The 21,446-nt window shown below is 45.2% G+C and overlaps 2 protein-coding genes across 2 annotated transcripts in view; one reads left to right on the top strand and one right to left on the bottom strand.

The window, feature by feature from the left end:
* Positions 1-2,071: 2,071 nt before the first annotated feature.
* The window catches only part of LYRM4 (LYR motif containing 4), a 119,243-nt gene continuing 99,868 nt past the window's right edge, over positions 2,072-21,446 (bottom strand). The window contains exon 3 of the mRNA XM_084850424.1: positions 2,072-9,152. Coding sequence (XP_084706550.1) covers positions 9,138-9,152 — 15 coding nt within the window. The 3' untranslated portion in view covers positions 2,072-9,137. The remainder of the gene's footprint in view (positions 9,153-21,446) is intronic.
* PPP1R3G (protein phosphatase 1 regulatory subunit 3G) lies at positions 13,934-20,625 on the top strand. The gene has a single exon (XM_084850425.1). It carries the CDS (start codon positions 14,780-14,782, stop codon positions 15,809-15,811), a length of 1,032 nt encoding a protein of 343 aa, XP_084706551.1. The 5' UTR covers positions 13,934-14,779; the 3' UTR covers positions 15,812-20,625.

The raw sequence follows: 21,446 nt of genomic DNA, 5'->3' as shown, positions 1-21,446 counted from the left end.
AGAGACATCACCTTGCCGACAAAGGCTCGTATAATCAAAGCTATGGTTTTCCCAGTAGTAACGTATGGCTGTGAGAGCTGGACTATAAGGAAGGCTGAGCACCGAAGAACTGATGCTTTTGAACTGTGGTGCTGGAGAAGACTCTTACGAGTCCCCTGGACTGCAAGGAGGTCAGATGAGTCAATCCTAAAGGAAATCAACCCTGAGTGCTTATTGGAAGGACAGATACTGAAGTTGAAGCTCAAATATTTTGGCCACCTAATGTGAAGAGAAAACTCCCTGGAAAAGACCCTGATGCTGGGAAAGATCGAAGGCAAAAAGAGAAGGGGACGGCAGAGGATGAGATGGCTAGATAGCATCACCGATGCAATGAATATGGACTTGAGCACACTCCAGGAGAGAGCGGAGGACAGGAAGGCCTGGCGTGCTATGGTCCATGGGGTCACGAAGAGTCGGACACGACTGAATGACAACAACAAAGAAATGCTTGCTTGGGAGAGCAAGGTGTTCAAGGTAACTGTGTCCTAACAGTGGAAAAAAAATTAGATTTAATGTTTGTGGATACTTGTTGGGACAGGAGTTACCAAGTAACTGTTGCATATATTTCTATGTGCGACAACAAAAGGATTTTTTTTTAAATGGAACAGCTCAAGAAACGTTATAGGAAATGGTAAGAATAAGCAGTCCCTGATCATTGTCATTTCTGTAACATTTTCTATGTACAAAATGCTTTATGATTTTTGCCTCTTTTGCCTTCACAACAACTTTGTGAGGGAGTTTATATTGGCTGTGAGATACTTTTGATTACTTACCTAAGGTACTGACTGCGTTGAAGGTAAATGGCCAAAGTAGGCATTACTGGCCGGCTGATCTATTCGTAGTTTTGGCCATTGTACAACTGCATGTACGTTTAGAATTCTGACTGGTTCTGACTGAAACCCAGAGCAGATTCACCACCCCACTGACATCGGAGCCACCAGCCTCCATCATGTTTAACTCTTTCTCCCAACTAATAGTAGCTCTGGTGGGCAATTTGAATTGGGGCTGTGGCATGTGAGAAAAGGCTAAGCCTTCCCCCACCATGATCCAAATTCCCATCCCCCTTGCATCTGCTTTTAGGGAAATAAAATTATGTGGAGTGATCCAGTCATAGATCTCTCACATAACATGGTTTGGTCCTAAGTACTGAAATGAATCTAGTTTTCCTGGGTCCAAAAGTATTTTTCACAAGGGAAAGAGACAAAGTGTTTGCCCTAAGACTTGAGGTGGGGCTGTGTGCTTCCTGACATTAATGGAGTACTTCTGTAGTGTAAATAGCAGAGAGAGGAAAATTTAGGAATTATACAAAATTACTCAGAATAGTTAAATTTAAAGCAGACTGTGAAGAATTACCAGAAATCTCTGAAGACTAGGCAGTAGCACGTCAGCTTCTATAACAATACTATATTAGGGACTCAATCCTATGCATGTTCAGACAGAAAAAAGTCTAACAACTCCCAGCATTCCTCAGCCAGCCATGCTGGGAGTTGTCTATTCATGCATAGGATTGGACCCCAGGGCCTATTTATTTTTAATTCATTGCCTTTAATTTCTTCATATTGAGTTTTATTGAATATTTTGTTGCCCCGTATATGTTTTGCCCAAAAAATTTTTGGGCAAAGGTGCTGAAACAAGATAGTGCTATATTAGTAGTAACAATATATCCCAGGTCACAATCAAAAAAGAAAAACTGGTACCATTAAAGAGGGCATCATAATTGTCAAACGTCATCATGCAATGCCTTATGACAGTCCAGAAAACTTTTCTCTGTGCTAAAATTTAATATGTTTTTATTAATGCCACACTGGCCCATTGCTATGCCCATCTAGATGAAAAGAATTAACTCTAGTGCCCAGTGTTGACATTCCGATAACCACCTGCCTAAGCAATGCACCTCTACAAAGCCCACCACACAGAAGGCTTTTGTTCTGTTAGTACTCAGTGTTTCTTTGAGAAACTAGAATAGAATTCTTACTAAACAGGAAACGTGAGAGAAATGATGCCTTTGCCCAAGGCCAGATATGGTGTTAACCCCTTCCTAAGGGCCAAACCAGATGTGACACTTATCACATGGTTTGCCTTGGCATGCTTGCTGTTTTTTTTTTAAATAAACATTAATAGCTGGCATGAGGGAGCTTGAGCCTCCGTCTCCTATAGCACAGTCCTAATCCAGTTCAGCCGCCCCACCCTATTTATTTAAAAAAACCACACAAATGCACCAGGGCAAACATAGGAAGCTGCCTTCAATTAAGGCAGACCATTGGTTCATCTAGCCTAGTATTGTCAACACTGACACAGTCAACACAGCAGCTTTCCAGGGTTTCAGGCAGGATTCTTTCCTAGCCCTACTTGGTCATGCCTGGGATCAAACCTGGGGACTTCTGTATGCAAAGCAGGTGCTGTTACCACTGAGCTATGCTCCCATCTAGTTTGGCTGTTTTCCAAGCACTAGACCCACTTCTTCTAAAGTCAAGCCTGTCATTCCATGTAATCCAAATAAACACTGATTTTTGACCGACAAATACTGCATCCCAAATTATTTTCTCATTTATTATAACAGTGTTAAACCACCCTTTATCCGTGTGGATGTACAAATATGATGACAATTAAACAAAGTGTGGCAAAAACACCAAAACCACACCATTATGATAAAAACAGAGAAGGCAGCAAATACACAATAAAAACAGAGAAGAGCAGGGGTGATGGGAATCAACCTGTTAAAACACCTGGTACACAAAAAGGTGTTGAGCTGGCACTGAAATAATTGCACTGCTGGTACACCTATTGTAGCTGAGATCCTTGGAGAAGAGCCACACCTGAGGATCGAATCATCATCAGGCTGATATAGTGAGAGGCACTCCTGCAAATATTTGGGCCCCAAACCATCTAGTGCTTTAAAAGTAACATCAGCACCTTGAATTGGGTTCAGAAACAAATAGGCTGCCAGTGCAGCTCCTTCGGAACTGGTGTAATAGAATTCTATCTACCTGTACCAGTTACAATTCTGGATGGTATACTCTGTGCTAGTTGAAGCTTCTGAGTCAACTTTAAGGGCAGCCCCATGTACAATGCATTGCAGTAATCGGGAGGTTACTGGCATTGTGAACCACTGTGGGCAGACTATAGCCATCCAGGAACAGTTGTAGCTGGCAAACTGAGGCTACCTGACTCTCAGTTGACAATGCTGGATCAAGGAGTATCCCCTGGTCTTTCAGGGGAGCGCAACTCCATCTAGAACAGGCTGAACGCCCAATTATTAAACATAAGAACTACCTACCCGCAAGGCTACCATCTTGTCAGGATTCAAGTTATTCAGCCTCATCCAGCTCATGACTGACTCCAGAACCCAGTTCAGTACCTGCACAGCCTGACTGGCTCGTATGACAAGGAGAAATAGAGCTGGTTGGGTGTCATCAGTATATGCACTTTAAATAGGTGCCATTAATATGCTGATGACACCCAGCGGCTTCATATAGATGTCAAAGAACATGGGGGTAAGATGGACCCTTGCAGGACCCCACAGCTCAAATGTCATAAGGTTGAGCAGACCTATTCAAATGCCACTTTCTGAAACCAGTCCTGCAGGCAGGAGTGGTACCATTGTATTATTGTGCCTATGACACCTAAACTGCAGAATCAATCTAGCAAGATACCACGGTCAACAGCGTGACCAAGGCGTTTCCGTACCAAACCCAGCTTGAAGCCTGGTTATGAAAAGCCAGCCAGAAATGAGTCTAGATAATTGGGTGAGTGATCCTTATGCATTATGAAAAAGGAACTTCCTAAACTTAAGATTTAAAAAGGTTTTCAACTCCTCTAGAACCCCCTTCTTTCTTCCTTGTGGGGGGCTTACAAAATCAAGACCTAAGAATTCACAGCTAATGAAATCCAGTTTTTGAAGAACATAATGCCAGGTAGTCTATATAAAATGCCTTGAGGCAAGAGACTGCAAAGCATAAGGCAAAGTAAATTTGATAAATATTTCCTGCAATGGGTGACAAAATAATGCTTGTTTTAAAATATTATTTTACAAGAATACGTTATAAAGGAAACCTTTCTTGTTGTAGATGTCAGTTGCTTCCTCTCTGTGTATTTTTCAGCCCTGCACACAATTCTTAGCACTTTCTTCTTGACTGAAGACTAAGAATATCAGATTGCAACACAGAGCAGAACACTGAATTAAAGGGTAATGTAATTTTAATTTTCATGCATTCCGACTAATCTGTTGCAATTAAGGGCATAATTAAAACCTAATTATATAAAATGAATTCTTATACTTTTAATACCATGTTTATTTCACTCTCCCATTTTGAAATGCCATTAGAGATTTGTGCTTCCAATTTTTTAAAACAATATTTTGCTAAAATGTATTCAAACATAGTCATGCATATGAAGGACTGACATGTATGGTGCAGATAAACTGCTTTCAAGGAGTCATCTTTTCCAGACATAGTGAAGGTGCATAAATGTGCCTCCTCATCTGTTTAACTGCAAACAATATTTATTTATTCTTGTACCTCACTCTTACATGGAGCTTCTATTGTTCTCCCATCTAGATCAAGATCATGCCCACTTAGTTTCTGCAATGCTTCAGCATTAGATAATCCCAAGATCATTTACTGGGCTCAGCCTTTTCCATAAGCTTAATGGTTTCCTGAGGTTCAGCAGTAAATTTATTATCTATCATTCACTTTCCCCAAGAAGCTAAGGGTGGTGTTTATGTGCTTATCCAAATTCATCCTCCCCAAACCCTTGTGAAGTAGGTTAGGGTAAGAGAGACAGAGTGACATACCTAAGGCCATATAGTGAGCTTCATAGCTGAATAGGGATTTAAACGCACATTTCCCCTGTTCTAGGGCAATGCTCTACTCCAGGCTTGCCCACCCTGGTGCCCTCCAGATGTGTCAGACTGCAACTCCCATGATCCCACTGCAACTCCCATGACCATTCCCAGTGAGCATGCCCAGCTCTACTCACTGCATGGCTCTCCAGGAAAGGTGGCCACAGGGAAAGGAATGACATGAATGTAAAGCTAGGACATTCAGGGCCACCACAGTTTAGGCTGGGAAAATACATGTTTTCTTATATAAATGCATGATATTCATTTGAGTTGTATGCAACTGTTTATCAACAAATATTTGATATTTATTTAGGTTGTATCCAGCTCACAGAGTGCACCTCGTCCCAATCTTTGGCAATCCCTGCTTCTCCTTCAGCCCCGTGTCACACCTCACCCCATACAGGACTCCCACCCGATTCTCTGTGTAGCATTTTCAGGGGGCTCTGGGGGCTGCTGGGGGAATGAGGGTGCAGGGAAACCCCCTTCTGCAAACTCCCTTCCACTGGCTGAAATCCTCTGTTTGTTGTTATTTTACCTATATTTGTATAAGGCTGCCCAATAATATTGTTTTCTGGGCAGCTGAAAACATACAAAACATACAACAACAAAAACACAATATCATAAAATAACAGTTTACAGCATAACATTTTACAGCAGAAGGAAAAATAAAGGCAAATAACTCAGAAATACACGGCACATAAACTGGTTCAAAATATTAAAATGTTATTGATTGATTTGATTTGTGCCCTGCCTTCCTATCAAGATAAAACGGCACTCAAAGTGAGTTACATCATAAATAAAACTTGATTAAAACAATTATAAAACAAATACATTAAAACACAATAAAAAGACAATAACAACAGAATAAAAACAGCACCCACCACAACAGACCCTCTTGCAGGCCAAAGGCCTTCTTTAATAGTTGTTTTTGCCTCCCGGCAGAAGGACCACAAAGAGGGAGCGAACGTAGCCTCCCTTGGGAGGGGGTTCCACAGTTGGGGAGTGGCTGCCAAAAAGGCCCTCTCTCAGGTCACCACCAAACATGCTTCTGAAGGCGGTGGTCTCAAAAGAAGGGCCTCTCCAGAAGATCTTAAGAACCGCACTGGTTCATATTTGAAGGCAGTCTTTCAGGTAGCCTGGTCCCAATCCATGTAGGGCTTTATAGGTCACAGACAACACTCTGAATTCTGCCCAGAAACAGACGGGTAGCCAGTGAAGTTGCTGTAACAAGGGCGTCATGTGCTCCCTGTAACCGGCCCCAGTCAACCGGCTGGCCGGCATCATTCTGGACTAGCTCAAATTTCTGAACAGTTTTCAAAGGCAGCCCCATGTAGAGTGCGTTATAGTAGTCCAAAATCACAGACTTGTTAAGATTTGAAGATCTGGGAGTATTAAAAAAAAAACTTCATCTGGCACCAAAATGATCATAAAGAAGGTGCCGGGCCAGCTTCTCTGGGAAGGGCATTCTACAATTGGGGTACCACCACCAAGAAGGTCCTCACCCTGGAACCACCCATCGCACTTCACTTGGAGGAGCACTTAGAGTAAGGTGCTCAAGTATGTGTATGTGGGAGGATGCTACCTTTCAGTTACCTGATCCCAAGCCATTAAGGACTTTAAAGGTTAAGACCAGCACTTTGAACTGGTTCCAGAAATGGACTGGGAGCCAGTGCAGCTGATAAAAAAAAATGGGGGTAATATGATCAAATTGCGACGTCCCAGTTAACAATTTTGCAGCTCTATTTTGGACCAACTTGAATTTCTGGACAACAGTGTAAACAGGAGGTTACTATAGCATAGCTGTGGCACATGAGAAGCTGTCTTTGCTTCCAGTATTGCACGTGCATTTTAAAACCTATTACATTTGTATGCCTCCATGTGCAGCTGATGGCGATTGATCTGCAATCCAAATGGAATCACTAATACATGGAACTGAATTAGGGCAGCCTTGCCCAATCTGGTGCCCTTCAGATGTTTTGGCCTACAACTCCCAACATTCTGAACACTGACCATTGCTAACTGGGGCTAATGGGAATTGAAATTCACAACATCTGGAGGGCACCAGGTTGGGGAAGGCTGGATTAGGGCCTCAACTCACAACATATTTCATAATGTGAGGAATGTCCCTTATAGAACCTATATTATTTTATTGCTGTTTTTGTTGTGTTCTTACTATTTTACTCTGTTTTTACTACTATTAAATTGTATAGGTTTTATATGTTTATTGTTGTACACCGCCTTGCTCTGAAAGGCAGACAAGAAATATTTTAAATAAATAATAATAAATATTATAGATAGTTCCTAAAAATATACCATCTCTGACTATATATATGATCATAAAAATATAAATAAACCACTTATCTTTACCTTAAATGAATGGGAAAAAAATCATTTTGCCATTATATTTGTTAATTTCAATGTTTGTGCATACCATTGCATATACTACTTAACCATATCCATTGTTATTCTGAAAGAAGTTACCCATTTGGCTTGAAGTTTTAGAATGTTTAATAAAACATGTTTCATTTTGTTATATTTATTCTGAACAACTGACGTAGGCAGAATTTCCTCTGGGAGTTTTTAATGAGAAAGCCAGTCTCTGGAAACAACATTAGCTCTGGAGTAGAAACACTGAAACCTCGATATTACAAATCATCTCATTGTTTAATCTGAGCTACATACAGCTGCACTGTTGTATAAACTGAAGAGGCAACCTTCAGGTATTCTGATGGGCATTTGACACAGAACTTGGATGCATTCCAAATTCTTTTTGTGAATTCAGCGGTAGAAGGACTGTTGTTAATTTAGACAAATCCAGACTGCACATCCATATTCATGGTCTGAGCATTTGCTACTTGCCTAATGGCTATCTTTAAAGGGAGCCCTGTGCCAAAATTGCTGTTTCCATTTCTGGCCAAGCACTTTGGGAATCAGGCCATCCATTCTTAATGTATGCTTGCATTTGAGTCCTTTCCCCTCCCACACCCCTTCTAACTTTCCTTAAAAGAAGAAGAACAAATAGAAAAGTTATGCAAGACTAATGGGAGTTAATTGTGCATTAGCTATTGAACTGGCTATCCAAGAGCTTAGGAGTTCCACAACTGTACTGATGTCCTACTATCTCAGCAACTAACTATACTAACGCAGCGTTGCCCTTATTTTCGCCGTAGTCTACGTAAATCTTTACGTAGACTACAGGGACCAAATAAGGAACGCGAATGGCGGCTCCCTATTGGGGCCGCCATTAGCCGTACGCGCTTTTTTTTTTTTTTCCAAAGTCACCCGTGATAGGCTACGTGACCATTTACGTAGCCTATCACGGCTGACTTTGCAAATCTAGCCGTGATAGGCTACGTTAATTGTTACAGGGGCGGGTTTTTTTACTTTTCTTGTAATGGCGGCGGTGGCATCTGGTTGAAAGACCGGCTGCTGCCCCGCCCCTGACGAAGACCTGCCGAACTGCCGCCGGGAGGGACATTCGTGAAAGGTAAGTCCCATCCCGGGGGGGGGGGGGCGGAGAATTTCTCCCCGAACAACCTTCGGAGGACCGAATGCGTTGGCACTCGGCCCCCCGAAGTTTCGGGGAGAAATTCTCCCCCATCCCTAGTTGCCATAGCTTTCCTCCCAAGGAGCAAGTGTCTTTTAATTTCATGGCTACAGTCACTGTCTGCGGTGATCTTGGAGCCCAAGAAAATAAAATCTGTCACTGCTTCCATTTCTTCCCCTTCTATATGCCAGGAAGTGATGGGGCCAGATGCCATGATCTTAGTTTTTTTTAATATTGAGTTTCAAACCAGCTTTTGCACTCTCCACTTTCACCCTCAACAAGAGGCTCTTTAGATCCTCTTCGCTTTCTGCCATTAGGGTGGTATCGTCTGCGTATCTGAGGTTGTTGATAATTCTCCCAGCAATCTTAATTCCGACCTGTGATTCATCCAACCCGGCGTTTCTCATGATGTACTCTGCATATAAATTAAATAAGCAGGGCGACAATATACAGCCTTGTCGTATTCCTTCCCCAATTTTGAACCAATTGGTTGTTCCAGGCCCGGTTCTTACAGTTGCTTCTTGTCCCTTGTACAGGTTTCTCAGGAGACAGGTAAGGTGGTCTGGTACTCCCATCTCTTTAAGAATTTGCCACAGTTTGTTGTGATCCACACAATCAAAGGCTTTAGCGTAGTCAATGAAGCAGAAGTAGACGTTTTTCTGGAATTCTCTTGCTTTCTCCATGATCCAGCGAATGTTGGCAATTTGATCTCTAGTTCCTGGACTCCTATTGAAATCAGTGGGAATAAGAATGCTTGGATTTAAGCTTGCATTTAAGTGAGCAATAGGCTGAGGACAGAGCCAATTTCCACAGTTTGATGGGACAAAAGAAGTTATTTAAGTCACTGCAGAAGACAGCAGGAGAGGACTCTCAACTTCCCTGTGCTCACCAGAGCGGTGCAAAGGCAGGTATTAGGCAGGAAGCATTGGTCATGGAGACACTCACATTATTTTATCCTTCCACAGAAGATAATAAATACTTTAGGCCCTCGAGTCTAGGGTTACAGAAGGCTGTATGTACACCTGGAGCACCATCAACAAACACCCACTTTACAAAAATAATATAAACAAAACAAAACAAAAAACAAATTTGAGCTCCAAGGAACTAGTTTATGTGTGCCATGAACATATACTAGATCAGTGGTTACCATTCTTTTTCAAACAGGAGCCACTTTGGCTCAGGCACCGCCACCGAGGCCCATGGGGCTTGTGCAGTGCACCACTGCAGATAGCCAAACATGTTGCTCTTTGCCTCGTGGGCTCCTTCCCCACCATAGCTAATTGGCTGATTGCTCCTGCATTCTCTTCTTCCCCCTCCTCTACCCCCAGCCGCCTTATGGCTGATGAGTGGCAGGTCTCCTGACTCCTTAACCCCAGAGCCTCCTCTGGTAGCCCAGATCACAGCAGCTAGCCCACCTGCTAGAGCAAACAACAAGGCAAACACAGAGAGCCCTTCTGAGACTGAGCAGCTACTTCAAAGCAAGAATGAGACAGAGGTGGAGAGCCGCATGGGAAGAGATTAGGAGCTGCCTGTGGCCCTCAAGCCTTGCAGTGAAGAACACTGTGCTAGATATTATGCTAATGCCTGACTGGTTCAGAGTAGGAGCGGGGACTAACAGCCTGTGGGCTTTGTGGGAAGGCTCAGAAACCAAATGGAGCTTGGCATAGGGCTTCAGCTCCCTTCCTGCCCTTCAATTACATTCGCCTTTGAACCTCTATAATTATTCTCTGCACAAAATCCAATGTTGCACGAGATGTCTGCTCATATCATGGGACTTTCCCCTCCGCTCCACCTCCCTGCAGCCCCTGCACCCTCATCTGCTCTGGGGGGTCCCCCAACCCTACAAAGCAGATGCTGAGCATGTGTAGAGGGGGAATTGCCCCTCCCCATTCGGCTGATGGGAGCTGATCCATCAGTAGGAGAAATTAACCAGAAACAACTCTTTACTTTTTCTTTGTGCTATTTCTGTCTTCAAGGATTACCATTCAAGGATTACCATGAATGTAGAGACCTCAGCAATGTGAAGATGGCAATATCAAGACTAAGTTTTCTTTGTTCAACCATGCAAATGGATATTTATATGTGTATTTTCAATAAGCAGAGAGTGATCAAGGCAGAAGAGCTTTTCTACATGAGGCATTGATTGTGTGCTCATGATTCCTTATGGTTGTTTATGGGTTCTTTAGATGACATTGTGATCCTCCAGTTTCACTTCTGTTTTTTAAGAGCACTTTCCCATGGGGGTGGGGGGAACGGAGTAATATTTCTGAAAGCAAAAGAAAAGGTATTTTCCTACTTGTGTAACTGTGATATTCTGCTATAGCACAGTGCTACCTAGAGATGTGTAGGTAGCAGAAAAGCAGAAAAAGCTGCTTTCTGTGTAGCAGAAAAGCAGGAAAGGAAAAGCTCTTCATGTAGAGCTCGAATCTAGGGATGGACGAAAGTCACTTACCTGATCCCGAAGCTTGCTTCGCGGTGGGTGGGAGGCGCTCCGTACCTCCCCCCGAAATTCTGGCCGGGGGGGGAGGCGCCCCATCCCTCCCCCCGAAATTCTGGCCGGGGGGAGGCGCCCCATCCTTCCGCCCGCGAAACGTCGTCTCCTGCCGTAGCCGCCGCCGTTTGCATCCCTGCAGTCAGCCGTGATAGGCTACGTAAACATTTACATAGCCTATCATGGTGTTTTTTAAAAATCTAGCCGTGATAGGCTACGTAAATCTTTATGTAGCCTATCACGTTTGCTTGTTGTTGTTGTTTTTTTACTTGGAAATGGTGGCGGCGGCAGCCGGTCGGAAGACCGGCCGCCACCGGAGCCGCTGCCGCCAGGGACATTCGACCAAGGTAAGTCCTGTCCCGGGGGGGGGGGGGGCGGCAGACCGTTTCTCCACCAATTTTGGGGGGCCGAATGCGCTGGCATTCGGCCTCCCCAAGATTCGTGGAGAAATTCTCTGACATCCCTACTCGAATCTCATTTCTGACACTAAACTGAAGGTAGATATAGCAATTAATAGCCTCATATAGAAAAGTTCAAACTGTAATTGGGCTTTTTTTTCTTGGCCAACAAATCCTTGCAAATTAAAAGTAAACTATATGGTGTAATTTCAGTTTGCTGGGGGAAGGGGGATGAAATGGGTACTCTGACTTTTATTCCGTTTACTTTTGATTAAGTACAGTAATGTCCCAGGTGATTGAAAATGAATTATCCAATTTCTGGCTGGAAGCTGCTTAAAGCAACACTCAGATTTTCAGTGTTCATACTGGCAGTTTAGTTGCCAAAACATTCTGCAGTTTATGATTTAATTAAAAGTCTCTAAGCTGTACTTTGTTCTCATTTATATGGGTACAAAACATCTGGGCTAGCTTCATTAAAGTCAGTGGAATTTCTCAGTGAATAAAGCAGAACCAGTAAAAGCAGAGCAAAGCTACAATTCATGGGGCACTTGAAACAGAGTGATTGGAGTTATGGGGGCAGCCTGATCTTATACTCCAGACAACCTGGCCATCGTTGCACCCCTGCGTGTATTCATGGCAAGCTCTCCTTGGTCTCCTAACAAGCCCAAGTCTGGGCTATAAAAGCATTTAAATACAAGTCTCCAATAATATACACTGGAGTTGTTCACTGGATTCAGTTCTGGAGTATAAACAGTAGCCCACTGACATATCTGTATATAATAAATGTGTGGATGAGAGAGTAGGATTACACCTGCTGGCTCTGCTTTCACAAGCTGTAGACATGTGCGCTCTCTCCACATGATCTGTATCTTGTGATCAACATATAGAGGTCAGGGTTGGGCATGAACCTGTTCCCCCCCGTTTTCTTTTCCAACTGACACTCCACACTCTGATGTCCACTCCTCAATGGGGTTTGTGGGGCCTTTTGTCCCCTTCATTTTTGAGATTTTTGTGTGTGCGCGTGCAAACCTTGGGGTTCCCCTGACCATGCCGATACCTTCCTCTTGTTTCTCAGTGGCCCATTTTTGCTTGTAATCATGTTGGCACCACCATCTTTGTTTGCTGTTAGAGGGAGTGATGATACTGTATATACTCTCATGGTGAGGGATGTTTTTGTTCACTTTTCTATACTGCTGGGTGGTTAATACTTCCCCTGAAATCACAGCACTCTGATTTACACACTGAGCATGTGTAGTTGGCATTCTTAGCTTAAGCTTCACAATCCTGTCCTAAACATGTTTTCACAGAAGTAAATCCCACAGAGATCTATGGATGTATTTCCCAGCATAGGTAGGCAACCATAAATTGGTCTACAAACTTTTATAGTGCAATCTTAGGCATGTTTATCCAGATGTAAGTCCCACTGAATCTAGTTGGATATTCTTCCTAGGACAGCCTTCCCCAACCTGGTGCCCTCCAGATATTTTGGACTTCAACTCCCATAAGTCCCAGCCAGCATGGCCAATGGTTAGGAATGTTAGGCGCTGTAGTCCAAAACATCTGGAGGGTGCCAGGTTGGGGAAGTCTGCTCTAGGAAATGTATTTAGGATTGTAGCTTATCCACACTTTCTTCAGAATAAGCATTATCAAATGCCATAGTTCTTACTTCCACATAAACATGCACAGGATCAGGTGGTGCATATTCAGTGCCAGTGAATCTTTCTCCCTTTCAAGTGTGCCTAGGATTACAGCCTTAATCGATTCTGGATTACAGCATGAGATTTAACTTTGGCACACAGTTTAATTTGGGCCAGGGATCACCAGGGTTTAGCTCAATGCTGTTGTTCAATGCCCTAGTTTGGTCCACAGATTATGTGAAGTAAAAAGACAGTGTTTCTGACAATGCGTGGAGTGTCTTATACTCACCATTGAGGAATGGTTCATTCAAGCAGGTGTGAGAGCATTCCCCATTCCTGTGGAGGAACGTAATTTGCAAACTGGGCTATCATAAAGATGATCTACAGCAAATCCTGTGATGGTGGCAGATGGAGACAGCACCATCACAATCAACCGGATGACTGCAGGGGTGCTCCCTGATGCGACGTTTCTCCTGCAATCGCCCTGCCTCAAACATGGAATTTTATGCGAGGCCCAGACTCCATCTTCCCTTTGTAAACTTCCTGAATTTCCCAGTGCTTCCTTTTGTTTTTTTCTCACCAGAAAAATGTGTTAAGGAGGAAAAGACAGAATAGCTGCACAGTGCCTTTTGACTGGTGGCACTAGCTCTCCATCTGGAAGCACCCCGATCTATGATTGCCCAGGTCAGCCTTCCCCAACCTGGGGCCTTCCAGATGTTTTGGAGTACACCTAGAATTCCTGGCCACTGGCTGGTGCTGATGGGAGTTGAACTCGAAAATATCATCGGAGCATCAGGTTGCAAAAGGTTGGTCCCAGGTTATGCTTTTCTGTGTGACCATGTGCCAAAGATGGCTGGGACTGTTTCTGACATGTACAGATTTTATGGGAACTGGCCATATGTGATTAGAACTCTTACACACTTAGGCTTAGAAAGCGCTACAGCACAGATAGTAACTTTCAGATAAAATCGAGCTCAGCACCTCTCTTTTTATATGCATTTCACAACGCTTTGGTTTGCTTTGTAGTGCAGTTATAAGCCACCTGCAGTGCGATCCTGTGCCTGTCTATTCAGAAGGCAGACCACAGAGGTCAACTGGCCTTACTCCCAGGGAAGAGCGTCTAGGATTGCCACCTTAAACCTTTGCAGTCGCCTCAAGCAGCAGTCTAGTCCAGCGCAGATTCCGGCTTACCAAATGCAAAATTGGAAAGCGGGTAAAAGGAGGAGGGGAGAATGCGAACTGAGTCAGGCATAGCTTCCGGTGGCGAAGAGGGCCGCTTCGCACACCCCATTTCCTCCCCGCCAGCCGTGCAGCCCCCACCCCGCCCAGACTATGCGCTGCTCCAGCGACGCCACGGGGGCCTGCTGGGGGGCGCGGCGAGGCCAAGCCTCCTGCCCTGGAAGAGCTGCCGCGGGGGCACTTTAGATGCACCCGCGTCCTGAGGGGCTGCTTCTCTCGATTATCCCTTGCCCCCACCCCGGGAGAGGTGCGCGCGCGCGCGCTCTCTCCCCAGTTTGAGAGAAAGAGAAGCAGCTACGTGCCTTTTAGCCTGTGGCAAATGTCTTTTCTTCTGTAGGAGGTCCCGGCCCGCCCCATTCTTCCCCGGGGGAGGGTGAGGAGGAGGCAGGGAAAGGGGGCGCGCCCCCTTCCCCCAGCGCGCAACGGGTTTCTGCCCGCAGCCGCACGGTGCGGTAACACGACCCTGCTTTGAAAACAAGCGGAGACCCTCCCCAACAGCAACTCCAAATGGAGACCAGAAGGAAGGGTTAGAGCCGGACTCTCCGTGCCCAGCGAGCGGGAGTTGAGGCGTCGCGGCGGCGTCATGCTATGGAGAGCCGCGGCGCCGCGGTGCTGGGCTTGGGGCAGCTATTAGCTCCTTTCGGGGAGCACCAGCAGCAAGAGGAAGCTGCCTCACGGCCACCATGGCGAGGGGGCGGCGAGGAGGAAGAGGCGGCGGCAGGCAACCCTGCGGAGCTGCAGCGGCGGCGGCGGGGCCGCTTGGCGGGAGCCGCCGCTTGGGAGGAGGACGAGGCGGCGCTGCTGGAGTTGCGCCGTCGCCGCGGCCGCTCCCTCTCGCTGCCCGCCAGCCCGACTTTGGCGGCCGCGCAGCTTTTCCCCAGGGGGCGACGGCAAGGGGGCAGCGATGAGGGCGGCGGCGACGGCGGGGCGTCCGCAGCGGGCGTCCGCGGCTGCTGCACCAAGTGCAAGAAGCGCGTGCAGTTCGCCGACTCGCTGGGCTTGTGCCTGGCCAGCGTCAAGCACTTCAGCGCCGCCGAGGAGCCGCAGGTGCCGCCCGCCGTGCTCTCCCGCCTGCAGAGCTTCCCCATGCGCCGGAGAGACTTCGAGGAGTTCAGCGCCGCCCTGGCGGAGCTGGGCGGCTGCGCGGCGCCTCCGTCTCCGCGCCCGCCGCTGCAGCTCGACGGGCCGCCTGAGGCCCTGCAGCTCGAGGTGGCGGGCAAGCCGCCGGACTCGGAGCGGCTGCAGCGGGAGCGCGTGTGCCTGGAGGCGGCGGCGGGGACGGCTGTGGCCGGGGCGCCCACGGACGTGCGCGGCGTGGTGAGGGTGCTGAGCTGCCCCGGCCCCAAGGAGGTGACGGTGCGCTACACTTTCAACGAGTGGCTCTCCTTCTTGGACTCCCCCGCCGTGCCGCTGCCGCCCGACGGGGACCCCTCCAGCGCCGTCGAGCGCTACCAGTTCGCCCTGTGCCTTCCTCCTGGTCTGCAAGACGGGGCGGCCGTGCATTTCGCCATCTGCTACCGCAGCCAGCAGGGCGAATACTGGGATAACAACGACGGGGACAACTACACCCTTCGCGGATGTAGCAGCCCCGAGAAGTCCGCAAGCGCCTTGTATTACTGAGTTGGACGGCGGCAGCCCTAAGGAGAGCCTCGAGCTGCTCCAGCCTAGAAACCAGCCTCGCATTATACAGCCCGCCTACTACGGAGCCCCGCGGCATCCGGGGACGTCCAGCGCTCAGCCCGATTACGTGCCTTTCCCCGCTTCCAGAGGGTCAAGCTTTGGATTGGATCAGGTAGCCAGCTGTGCCTTATTGCAGCCAGCCTAGCAAGCAACGTGGGCGCCCAAGATGGATCAAACCAGTCGAGCTGCCCAGCCCGTCGGGGACCGGGTGTGAAGAAAATGTGTGAATTACAGTCGGTCCTGAGAGGGATGCTCCCCTTGGGAAGCCGTGTCTGTTGTTCCAAGCCAATCCGCACGCTACCTGTATTTTTGTCCAGCCCAAACACAGAGATTGCCTGGAACCTGGTAGCTATAATTGGGTAGCGGATACAGACCTGGTGCTGTGAAACCGCTGCATTCTCATTTGTAGGGGTGGCAAGATATATGCCTTTCTTTGGAGATAAAGAGACAGAGAGAATGCATCGACTTTGCTGTCCCTGATGCCATAAGTATGAAAGCTTGCAAAAAGAAAACAAGCCGTTTCTGATTTGTGCCTTCCATTATTCCTTTATAGGAAATTACTTCTAAAAAGCCCTAGAAGAATGCCTAGCACAACTTCCAAAGTCACTCTCGAGAATTGGGCAAATAGAGGTGTTCAGGTTGTGTGTGTGTGTTTTTAAGTGGGTTGCGTCTCCCATCTTGAATACTGTGCCTTTTGAATGAAGGTTCTTTCTTTACACTAAGATAGACAGAACCATAGTTAATGTTCTGAATGCAATATGGGGGAATAAAGGCACTTGTTTCCCCACCTAAGGGAAGTGCTTACTTTCATTTTTGTAATAGAGATGGAGAGGTATGTTGGGAAATTGGATAGGGCCTTGAGGGGAATGGTGTTTTTAAGGAATTTTGTGTACCTGTACTTTGCTTTGTTTGCACTGAGGTTTTTAATTTCTGTTCCAGTTATACACATGTATTTAAGAACTACTAAAGCAGCGAACACATGACCTTTCAGGGTCTGTGAAAGGTGTGTTCTTTGCATACTAGATTATTCACATTGGGATGAAATGGCTCGACAATCTTGTGCATACCTTGGGTGACCAAAGGCGAAGGAGGACAGGGAACTCCAGAACTTGTAGTAGTTGTGTGTAGAAGAGGAGATTGAAGTAGATGCTGGTTTTCCTGTTGAAATCCCCTCTTCTGTACAAGTTTTGCAAGTATAGGAGCCCTGCTCTCCTTTGCATTTGGTCATCCTATCTATGTGGCTTCCTGCTTGTGGCTAGCTCTATTGCAGCTACAATTGCCAACACATTGCATTTAGCTTTTTGCAAACTCCTGCAGAACTGTAAACAAACACACGCATGCACCAAACATGAAGTTTTCGGGGGTGCAAAAGCTGATACCTGCATGTGGTGGCAGCTACATGCATCTAGCTGGTCATGAATAGTGAGAAGCACAAGCATGATTCTTCTTTTGTAAATGTCTAGCTGGGCTACCACATACACAGCTGTCACTTGGACTATTGGTGTGTGTACATTGGTGACGTAGTGCTTCAACATGTGAGCTCATTCAGTATTCCTGAAGTTTCCCTTGGAGTTCTCACTTGAGATGACGTACTGTGACAACAGTTGTTGACAGAGCAGGCACCATTCTATCACTTTTAGTGTGGCCCTCTTCACCTGGGTATCCACCTCTGTAGCTTGGTGGGTGTCTTCTCTGGGCTCTCCTTTACAGTGCAACTTAATACACTTTCACAACTCTAGGTGGTTTATTAAGCTAGCTGTAAGAGCAATCATTCTGGGAAACTAGGTGCTAAAATAGGCTTCAGAAGGAACAATTCAGCGACCACTTCACTGGTCACATAAAATGCAAAGATAGCTGTGTTTGCTATAAGGGATTTTTTAAAGTCTAATACCTTTAACCAACTCCAAAGGTCATAAAAATGTGCAAGCATGCACATTTTTCTGAACTTTTGAGTTGGCCTAATTAATAGTTTTACACTTAACTGGTGTCTTTGGGACTATATTCACCTATGTGGTCTGCAGATTGCAGTCTAAAAAGTCTACCTAGCAGTCATGTATTATGGCCTTTATTTCCTGAATCAAGAGAAATGGTTACAAAATTGTAGATCTCGGGGGGGGGGGGGTTGTTGTTGTTGTTTTTTTTTTTTTTTACAATATTCACTTTTTAAAACTTGGAATGTTGGATTCTTTCCTATTTGGAATTCTGAGAAATTAATGCTGTGGCCCATGCCTATCTTTACCTAAAAGTGTTCTATCGGATGACACCTTTGTAAGGCAAAGTGCAACTATTGGAAATAGTGACAGGTGTGACTGATTCTTCAGTACTCTGAATAAGTTGCTTTTTTATCCTAAGGGACCCTGTACAATATATAAATACAGTTGATTGGCATAGCCACTTGGAAGGTGCAGGGAGATGTGAACAACAATAAACTTTACAAAGCCATGCTTGATTATTCACCTTTTGTGGTTGTAGCCTGCGGTGACTGCATCTTTTATTGGCATTGCCTTGCACTCTGTACGTATTTCTAGGAGAGCACTTAACATGGTAAGGAAAATGGTGTTTGCAATATGACCACCATGGAGTCATACAGTCAACACCATAACATTTGAAGGTCTGTAAACATGAGTCTAGGAGACATGACTAGGCATGACTCCCAAGCATGTGTATGCTGCAAGTTTGCAGATCGGTATCCCCTTTCATATGTTATGGGAATGGAGGCACAGCAAACACTACTCTTCTTTGTTGTATGTAGCAGTCCAGAATCCTTTAGCTGCTCGTTGATGAATAAAGTATGTAGAATGTAACCCTTCTGGACTTAACAAAGCTTTTAAAAAAGAATAATTTTGGATATTATTTGGAAATGTCATGATGCTCCTAAAGAGTTAAATGGCTATTTGTTTTTGAAGCACAGACAGGCTGACAGTAAATCCTGCTATAACCTTGGACTCTGCAGCTGATGAACTGTTTGGGACAAAAGTTAAAATGTAGTTGAAGCCTTCTTGTTATTGAGCCAGAGGGACAAAAGAAATGAGAGCGAGAAAGACAGAGACTGCACACCAAGGGCAATGCTGACTTCTACTGCTTTCAGTGCTCTTAAAAGCTATTGTCTTCCTCCAGGCAGAGCAATCACGTTTGCTAACATGCAGGAAGAGTTCATTTTAGTCACTTTTTAAATGCTGTATTGTAAATGTTCAAAAACCCTGGAGGGTTTCTGTTTTTTCTAAAATTAATTTCCAAAATGTTTTAAATAAATGAAGCAACTGAATAAGCAAGCAAGTATGTCGAAGTTCTTAACACCACCTATTCATTTTGCTTGGATAAAAATTGATACTGTGCCAAAGAGTGAGCAGTGAGTCATAATGTGTTCAACTTAAGCTTTGTTGCCACTGCTGCCTTAAGTGGTAAAGATCTTGTCATTTTAGGAGGAGATGCCAGTTTTTATCTTCCCACAGAATAATGTTTATATATCCAGGAGAGCTGGCAGAAGATAGATGTGTGTGTGTGGTGTAGAGGATGCAGTAACAGAACTTCTCTTAATACCTAGAGTTTGACTAGGTATTTTGGGAAATGTAAAGTTAGGTAGAGCTTGACATCTTGCCAGTTCAGGCACACAAGGTAACTGGTGGAATCTCTTCACTTCTGTTGTATTTTAGTTACTTTTTTCCATGAGCTAAATAAAAACGTTTAGCTCTTGCCTGGGTTATTCAGAGGAGAGAACAAAGATGATGGCTGGTATGTCTAAGCTAAATGGGCAAGATCACTCTCAGCAGACAGGGAGAAAAATCCCTAGCATGATGTGTATATTCTAGCAAGAACAGCTAAGAACTGGTTTTGCCAGAATTAAAGAGAATTCTTCCTGTACTTGCTGCGAATAATCTTGTTGTAACAGTATTCGGAGGATACTAACCAATCGTCCTTAGATCTCCACAGTATGCAAAATGTATGGACTGTATTCTGTGTATAAATGATTGCCCTCTCCTTTCAAAGGAATGTCAAACATGCTTCTGTCTTGTGCCTTTATAGAATAATATGGACAAGGGTTGGGTTGGGTGAGGGTTTTTCTTTAGAAGTGCAATGGGAATTCCCTCAGTTGCTTTAATAAGCAAACACTGTAAACGTTTATGAATAAAAATGCCTTTCCCTGTGAGTTAATGAGGCTGCCTATTTGCTACGTTCAACAACTGTTTCTGTCTGCAATGTAATCCTTTTGTGTGTGTTTTAACAAAATGCTATGCAAACAGAACAAACTTGTGTTGGCAACCTCAAATGTTTCTTTTAAATGGGGCTTGAATTGAGTAAAGGCTCTTGTTTGCTTTCATTTGCTTCATCCTAAAAGGCTGGAAACATGGTTTATTTAACAAAATGCAGATCCATTTTATAGCAGATCTTGATACTGAGATGGGAATATGTAAAACAGCAGGAGTTGGAACTGTAGCGATCACTCAACTCCTGTCCCTCTTCCTTCCATCAGGTCTGCCTGATTCTGGCGCCAACTGCCTGCATATACTTTCTAGTCATTAACAGTACATCTGAATCTGAAAGCAGCTTTCCCTTTCTGAAATGTGGTACTATTGTTTTTAAAGAAGTGAACTCAAACGGTTGTTACACACATTTAATGCTTCTTTGGCAGAAGTCTCTTTTTAGTTCTGGTAGAGTTTGCTCTCAATTTACTTGTCTCCTGAGAAACCTGTACGAGGGTCAAGAAGCAACAGTAAGAACCGGACATGGAACAACCGATTGGTTCAAAATTGGGAAAGGAGTATGACAAGGCTGTATATTGTTGCCCTGCTTATTTAATTTATATGCAGAGTACATCATGAGAAATGCCGAGTTGGATGAATCACAGGTCGGAATTAAGATTGCTGGGAGAATTATCAACAACCTCAGATACGCAGACGATACCACCCTAATGGCAGAAAGCAAAGAGGATCTCAAGAGCCTCTTGTTGAGGGTGAAAGAGCGTGCAAAAGCTGGTTTGAAACTCAATATTAAAAAAACGAAGATCATGGCATCTGGCCCCATCACTTCCTGGCATATAGAAGGGGAAGAAATGGAAGCAGTGACAGATTTTATTTTCTTGGGCTCCAAGATCACCGCAGACGGTGACTGTAGCCATGAAATTAAAAGATGCTTGCTCCTTGGGAGGAAAGCTATGGCAAACCTAGACAGCATAGTAAGAAGCAGAGACATCACCTTGCCGACAAAGGTTCGTATAATCAAAGCTATGGTTTTCCCAGTAGGAACGTATGGCTGTGAGAGCTGGACTATAAGGAAGGCTGAGCGCCGAAGAATCGATGCTTTCGAACTGTGGTGCTGGAGAAGACTCTTACGAGTCCCCTGGACTGCAAGGAGGTCAGATGAGTCAATCCTAAAGGAAATCAACCCTGAGTGCTCATTGGAAGGACAGCTACTGAAGCTGAAGCTCAAATATTTTGGCCACCTAATGCGAAGAGAAAACTCCCTGGAAAAGACCCTGATGCTGGGAAAGATTGAAGGCAAAAGGAGAAGGGGACGGCAGAGGATGAGATGGCTAGATAGCATCACCGATGCAATGAATATGGACTTGAGCACACTC

This window comes from Heloderma suspectum, chromosome 4 (genome assembly GCF_057233095.1).
Source record: "Heloderma suspectum isolate Gila_16-S chromosome 4, 16-S_ref, whole genome shotgun sequence".
Lineage (NCBI taxonomy): Eukaryota > Metazoa > Chordata > Lepidosauria > Squamata > Helodermatidae > Heloderma > Heloderma suspectum.
Note: the sequence above shows the minus strand (reverse complement) of the source record. Positions and strands in the feature narration are given on the sequence as shown.

Coding starts and splice junctions, on each gene's coding strand:
- PPP1R3G (XM_084850425.1), top strand. CDS start 14,780: ATGGAGAGCCGCGGCGCCGCGGTGCTGGGCTTGGGGCAGCTATTAGCT.